The following is a 7,679-nucleotide window of genomic DNA, read 5'->3' on the forward strand; positions in this document are numbered from 1 at the left end:
CCCGCGCATCTTGCGGCTCCAGCTTCTCACATCTCCACTGCCCGCTCCACCCGGGGCCCCAGCCCTCTCTCCTGGCCACCACAGGCCCCCCCCTCTTCTTCTGTTCCTGTTTCCCCCTACAGCCTGTCCTCAATACAGTCCAAATCCAAACCAGGTCACCTCTCTGTGCAACACCCCCCCGTGGCCCCTGCTCACTCAGAGCACCCTCCAGAGCCTCTACCCACAGACTAGCCTTCTTCTGGCCTCTTCTCCCTCACTCCACTCCAGCCTCTCTGTGTCCGACACACAGACCACACCCCACACCCCCCAGGGGCTTGACTCACTCTCCCCACTTCCTTCAGGCCTCGGCTAAACACCGTCTTCTTGGAGTGGCCTTCCCTGACCACCTGCTACAGCACAGCCCCCAACCCTGACTTTCTGTCTTCTGGGAAAGTCACCTGCAAGCCGCCAGGGGCTTGGTTTAATGCTGGGCCCCCGCGTCCACCTAACGCAGATACTATTCGTTGAACGAACTTGAATGAATGGAGGGAGAAAAGTGTCTTCGTCCAGAGTACTGGGCAGCCTGTCGGCATTTTCTCCCCAGACAGCCTTTTCAACAAGAAGTAGACAGAGAGCTTGCTTGCCAAGATCCTCATACGCCTATTCCAGGGGTCTAACTTTCAAGCGACCCCCACCTAGCCCCTGGGTGTGGGGTGGAAGGCGTTCCCCTAGCTGTCTGGACATCATATTCTGCCAGCAAGGAGGTGGGGGCTTCGGGAGCCAGGTGGAAAGATGAGCTCTGATAAGGACTCAGGACCCAGCCCTGAGTGGTCGGCAAGCTCTGTGGGTGGCCTGGGGGTGAGGGGTCATAGATTATTGGTCCTCGTCATCTTTGGGCACTGCAACACAGGTAGATGTGCAGCCCAGGGAACAGAGGATGCAGGGGTGCGCCTGGGAACTGCCTTCTAGTATTTGAGAGCCAAGAAGGATTGGGCTCCTCTGAACAGGGTTTCTAATGGTAGAAGTTAGAAGGCAGACTTTCTTTGATATCTACCTGTCAGAAAGGCTACCACAGTGGTGGCAAGTTCTCCATCACTGGAGGTATGCAAGTGCCTTTCAGGAATGTTGTCAAAGGGATTCCTGTACTGGGTGCAAGGTTAAATGAGATACTATCTCATTTAACTCTTCCAACCCCAAAGGTCCTCTTAAATAAAGCGACGTTTTTAGCAACAAACCAATATTCATCTAATATTTATGATATGCCAGACGCTGTTCTAAGCAGGCTTGTGTTGGTGTGTTAACACTTAGCTGCCTGTGGACAGCTACTTAAATATTAACTCATCCAATCCTCATAACCAATCTTAAGAAGTAGGTGTTATTATTATCCCCATTTTACAGACCTGGCCGAGGACAGTTAAACAGTCAGCAAACAGAGGGGTTACACTCAACAAACGATAATAGTTGTAATAATAATTATTAAACGTTTGCCCATGGGCCCATGGGCAAAACTTCTTATGCATTATTTCATTTAATCCTCAAAACAACTCTAAAGGCTGGTTACTATTACTTATCTTCGTTTTCTAGATAAGTATTGAGGCATGGAGGGGTTAAGTAACTGGCCTAGTAATGAACAAAGAAAGGCAAGGAAGTGGGTAAGGAGAGGTCATCCTGGGGGAAATATGGGAAGTCAGAGAGATCAGGACCCTGGCCCCTCACCTCCCCTTCCTTCCTGGGAAACTCCTGCTAGCTCCACCCATCAGTACTGGGTGTGGTAGATACTTGCCCCTGGGGGAGGCCCCCCTCCGCAACAGAATTTCCAGCTCCTCCAGCGGATGGCATTTGTCTTTCCACTTCCAGGGGAAAGCATCTAGGCAGGGCTTCCCAGCTGGGGCGGAAATGGGGGAGCGGGGACGAGGGAGACATTCAGATCTAGTTGCATCACAGGCCCCTCTGAGACACTCCCCCCACTAGCGTGGGGGCCAGTCACCTCCAGCTGCCCCCCAATTCGGGACTGCACAAGAACAGCTCACCCCTCCGTTTCACACAGCAGAGAACTGAGGCCCTGGGAGCCGAGGTCGGGAGCTAGGCCAGCGAGCAGCTGGCTGTCCATCACAGCAGTAGCCCGGGACTTTTAAACCAAAAAGCCAGGACTGGCTTCCCCGGGGGCGCCCATCAACCTTAGCCCCCAGAAAGGTTCTAAGAGGCTTTCCCAGGAATCTGCCTTTGAACCAGAGCCTCCTCACCCCCCTGAAGCTTCCCGGGACGTTGGCTGGGCTGGGTGGCACGAGGGAACCTACTTCGGGAGCACAGCCCTGAGCAATGTCCACAAGTCCGAGGTTGTGAGCTGGGGGGTGAGGGACATGAAACTAACTAGACGCCACAGACCCCTCTGGAAAGCTAGTTCCCAAACCGGTTCGGCTTCACGCATTCCAAGCTGTGCCTTCTCCCGGTGTGTGTGTGAAGGGGGGAAATCCCGGAGGCCACACGCAGTTCGTGCACCCTGGACCCTCCCCAAGCCCTGGGTTTCGCAAAGGCCGGTCCGAAGGTCACTGTCCTTAGACCTGCAAAAGGGGTGGGGGAGGGGCTCCCGGTGGGTCCTCGGTGTAGGCGGGCTGGTCAGCTGTTAGGCCGCGGGCGTCCAAACTTACGGGGACCCGGGACCGCCGCCCCTTGCCCTACCGAGCTCCAGCCCCCGAGGACGCGCACGGGGCACAGGCGGATCGGCGGGTGCGGGAGGTTGGCGGGGCCCGGACCGCGAGTGACTGCATCTGAAGTTCAGGCGGGACCAGAGCCCGGGGAGGGGCCGCGTCCACACAGCCCCTCCGCTTCGACTCTGACTGGTAGAGGCGCCCCTCTGGCACCCACCAACCTAGCCGCCGAACGTGCCAGCTGCTTTTCCGGCGAGCGACAGCTGGGCTTAAAAGTTTCGCCAAGTCTCGGAGTACGGCAGAGGCACCAGGGCCGCCCCCTTCCGCGAAGAACCGGGAGACCGGCCTTGGCCGTGGCCAGGGGTTCGGTCTCAGTCCGACACCCCGAGGTCCCGCAGCCGGGGCTACTCCGGAGCTCCGAGCACCCTCGGGGGCGGGGAGGGGCAGTTGGGCGGGAGGGACGCGGGCCGAGCGGAGCCCTGGGGTACCGAGGGAGGAGGGGGCGCCGACCCCGGACTCACCCCGCGGGGTCCGCGCACTCGGGCGCCCCGGCCCGTCGGATCATGCCGCCAGCAGCTCCGGGACGGTGAACGCAGGGGCTCAGGCACCGGGCGGCGCGCGCCGCGGGGCCCCGGGCGCCCGCATGCCCCTGGCGCTGCCCTGGGGAAGGGCCCGCGCGGGCACCGCCGCCAGCCCCGCGCGGAGTCGGGAAGCCACAGCCGCCGCGGCCGCCACGCTCTGGGGCGCTCGCTCCCTCTACTTCCTGTATCGGAGCGAGCGGGGCTTTCAGGAAGAGGCTGGCCTTGGTGGTCAAGAGGTTTTTTTTGTCAAAAGCCTTTCGGCGGCAGCTCGCAGGCCGGAGCCCCCCAGGGGCACACGGAAACCCCGGCAGCCGCGCCCGCGGGGCCGGACCTGGCGGCGGGGGGTGTCGGGCCGGGGCGCCGGGCGCGGGCGCTCAGCCGCGGGGTGCTGCCTCCGCCGCTCTGGCGTCTCCCGGAGACCCGGGAGAAAAACTTAGAGAAAAGTTTCCAGCTTGGCGAAGAGTCGCGTGGGAAGGAAGGCGCTCCCGCTCCGGACCGGCAGGTGGGGAAGCCAAGAGCTTTACGCAGGGCACTCTCCCGCTTTACCTCCTGCCCGAACGAGCCTCGAAATCGCCACGAGACAGCCTCAGACCAGAGGCAGGGCGCCTCCTCCACATCTCTGACAGGTGGCCATGCTGCCTTCTCTTGGATGCCTCCACTGACGATGAACTCACTACCTCACAAAGCAGTCTGTTCCTCCACCAAGCCAGGCGTCTGATTCACCTATCCTGGGTACCACACCTAGATGGGAGCAGATGGAGAAAGTCAGTCGGTTTACACAAATACAACTACAGCAACTCTGGTGGGACCAGGAGGCCTCTCCTCTAAATGCCTGGGCACTAAAAACTGCCTCCTGGGCCCGGGCTGCCCTCAGAACCTTTCACAGGAGTGGTCAGCACCGCACCCTACAGGGTGACCTCAGTCTAATGCAGGTTTCTCAGCTTTGGCACTTGATATTTGGGGCCAGATAATGCTTTATTGTTGGACCTTGTAGGACGTTTAGCAGCATCCAGGGCCTCTGCCCACCCTGCCAGTAGCATCACCGTCTTCTTGTAACAACCAAAAATGTCTCCAGACATTGCCACATGTCCCTGGGGGCCAAAATCATCCCCGTTGAGACCCACTTATCTAACTCCTTTATTTTATAGATAAGGAAACTGAGACCTAAAGAGAGGAGGTGACTTGCCCCAGGCCACACAGCAAGTTGAGGTGCAGCCAGGACTGACACCCAGGGCTCTGGTAGAAACATCCAGAGACCTCTTTGCCCTCCATACCCCTGCTTGTTTACCTGCACAAGTGATAGTAGAAATAGGGCAGTACTCCAGAGTGCCATTATTAGTCCTTTGCTGTTCCTAAAACAAGTCTGTAGGCTACTCCCAGGGCTCCCTGGGCCCCAGGGACGAGGTCCATCTAACTCTCACACCTAGGGTAGTCTTTCAGGTCCTTCTAGGCTGATGTGGACTGTGGGCAACCTCACTCTTCCATGGCCCCCACAAATAAGGTTTCCTTCAGCTCCCTGGACCACCCCTGAGAAACTCAGGACAAGCTCCTCAAAGCCTGGGTTCCATGGAACCAGCCCCGAAGCTCTCACCACGTCCCCTCAGAGGCCTCCACAAGGCCCACTGTTCACCTGCCCTGTGAAGATGAAATTCCTCAGGGGGACACCGGATGGGACCCCCACCCTGACCCTGTTGCTAGTAACTGACCGAGGAAGAGGTTGCCAAGACTAAGATCTGAGAAGCCCCTTTCAGTTGTGGCCTCTGCCACCCTTGTCCTTAGATCCCTTCCTGGGTCCCCTTTTCACTCCCAAGTCCTCACCCCCACCACTTCTCTCCCTGGAATGGATCTCAGGACTCCTACTGGGAAGTGAAAATCTACTGCCGTTTGGGCCTGCAAGCTCTTTCCTTTACCCTCACCTTTTCTGGTTAACAGTACCCCAGTACCTGGTTTCCATTTAAGGAGTCACCCCTCCTCTGTTGGGTTCAGGTGGAGATAACAAGATTCTACCCCCATTTTAGAGGGAACACATGATTCTAGTCTGGCCAATCAGAGCCTTGCACTTACCAGGCCCAGTGATTGGCTCATGGATGAGCACATAACCGAAGTTAGGCCAATAAGATCCCTCCCTGGGACTTTTTGTTGGCACTGTCAGGAAATGCCAGCAATCTTCCCCCCCACCCCAAGCTGGCCTGATGCTGAGAGAGTGTAACCTTGGGGCAGCCCAGCAACCACCTGGGCCACCATGTGGTAAAATTGTGCTCAAGAAGACAGCCAAGATGGAGAAAAGCAATGCAGAGAGAGACTATGCCCTATTGACATCCTTTGAGGCCTAGATTCTGAGATGCTTAAAGCCAGATGCACCATTAGACATCTCAGGTATGAGAACCAATACAGTCCTTTTTATTTTCTTTTCCTTTTTTAAAAGCTCGAATGCAATCTGAGTCAGGTTTCTGCTAGTCATCACCCAAAGACTCCAGGCTGTCCATGATTGCAGCCCCTCCCTCTGCCTTCCACTCCCTGCTGGGTCTGGAGGATGTCCAGTTGTGGCAGGACTGTAGGAATGCAGAGCTAAACACTTCAACTTATTGTCCCCAAATATAAGAGGCTGGCTTGCCTCTCTGGGGTCCTCATGGGGTGACTCTCACCTCCACATGCTCCTCAGGCTTCCCCTCCCTCTGCACAAGTGAGGGCAAATAGACTCATTCTAGAGGAGGAGTTGGGAATTTGCAGGGGAAGGTCACCTCCAGGAGGTCAACTCCAAGCCTTGCTAGAGTTTCTGGGGCCTATTCGTGAAGAAAAACGTTTCACAGCACAGTCCTGTTTTTTAAAACCTGCCAAAACCTTGCTCTGGGTTGGATTACAGACTTTGAGGAAACAGAGCATATTCGTTCAACAGAAATTTTCCTACTATATAGAGTAGTTGTTGAGAGTAGGGGCTTGAGTCAAGCTGCCAGGGTTCAAATCCCAGCTCTGCCACTTAGAGGCTGTGTAACCTTAGGCAAACTACTTCACCCCTCTGTGCCTCGTATTCCTCATCTGTGAGATGGGATAATAATAGTGCCTACCTCATAGGGATTCGGTGAATGTTGCAGGAGCTAACGTGAGGGGCTTAGAACAGAGCCTGGCATGTAGTAAGTACTCAATAAGTAGTAACTATTATTTGTGCTATGACTAAGCACAAATGTATCAGTCAGGTCTCACAGGAAACAAAGAGCACTTCTGATTAGGACTAATTGAGGAGGATTTAATAAAGGTGTGGGAAGTACAAGGGACTGTGCTGCAACTCTCAGATCCGCCACCTCTCTCAGCCCAAAGATGAGGAGAGGCAGTGGTTACGAGACCCAGAAGCAGAGAGTCCTGCCCTGTAGAAAGGCCACCAGGGGAGAGGCTCAAACACCCTCGGTCCAGGGACGCAGGAAAAGAAATGGTCTGCATCTCCTCCCTCCCAGTAGTCCCCCAGCAGCCAAAGCCAGCTGGAAGCCAGAGGACTTGGGAGCCCGTGGGTCAGTCCCTATGGATGTGGCGTCCTTACAGGTCAGCCTCCTGGGGTGTAGAAAAGAACTGGGGTGGGGTGGAGTGGGGCAAGAGGGCAAAGCTGCGGAATAAGACGAACTGAGCTCAAACCCTACTGGGCTTTGGCTGGGAATCTTGGGCCAATGAGCCAAGGCACCAGGCATGTGAGTCAAGCCGTCTCGATCCTCCAGACCAGCCCATCTGCTAACTAAATAGCGTGCAGTGAGCTCTGTCAATGTCACAGGGAATAGGAGAATCACTGGGCAAGCCCTGCCTGAATTCCTGACTGGGAAAATCGTGAAATCGAATAAAATGGTTGCGTTTGGGATACCTTGTTTTGCAAAAATAGATACAGAGAACAGCTCTCTTTCTGGGGCTTTTTCTATCTTCTTCTGACCCCTCAAAAGCTCCCACCTCTCTATGCTCTGTGACTTTGGGGAAATATTTTAAAAGAGGTGGAGAAAAGCTTTATTATGGCAAAATTAATCAGTATCCTTTGCGTGAGCCAGGAACACAATATCTGCGCCCACTGGGTAGGGGCTGGGGTGACCTGAGAACCAGGCTCCGGAGAAAGTGGCAGCCTCTTCTCAGTTCTCCCCAGCAGACGCCCAGCAGGAACAAGGGCCCGTGCCTGCCTACAAGGCCTTACAATAAAAAACGAAAAAAGTGGGAATCGGGAATTATTTTTTTTTTGGCTGCGCCGGGTCTTTGTTGCTGGGCTTTCTCTAGTTGCGGCGAGCGGGGGCTACTCTTCGTTGCGGTCCGCGGGCTTCTCATTGCCGCGGTTTCTGTTGTCGCAGAGCACGGGCTCTAGGCGCGCGGGCCCTAGAGCGCACGGGCTTTAGCAGTTGTGGCGCACAGGCTCAGTTGCTCCGCGGCACGTGGGATCTTCCTGGACCAGGGATCAAACCCGTGTCCCCTGCATTGGCAGGCGGATTCTTAACCACTGTGCCACCAG

General features: G+C 56.0%; 1 protein-coding gene across 4 annotated transcripts in view; it reads right to left on the bottom strand.

Moving 5' to 3' along the window:
- The window catches only part of RIN3 (Ras and Rab interactor 3), a 117,965-nt gene extending 114,250 nt beyond the window's left edge, over nt 1–3,715 (bottom strand). For all 4 annotated transcript variants that reach the window (XM_079914622.1, XM_079914621.1, XM_079914620.1 and 1 more), the window contains exon 1: nt 3,149–3,715. In XM_079914622.1, the coding sequence (XP_079770748.1) occupies nt 3,149–3,192 (44 nt within the window). In that variant the 5' untranslated portion in view covers nt 3,193–3,715. The remainder of the gene's footprint in view (nt 1–3,148) is intronic.
- Nucleotides 3,716–7,679: the final 3,964 nt, after the last annotated feature.

Source organism: Stenella coeruleoalba (assembly GCF_951394435.1).
Source record: "Stenella coeruleoalba genome assembly, chromosome: 2".
NCBI lineage: Eukaryota > Metazoa > Chordata > Mammalia > Artiodactyla > Delphinidae > Stenella > Stenella coeruleoalba.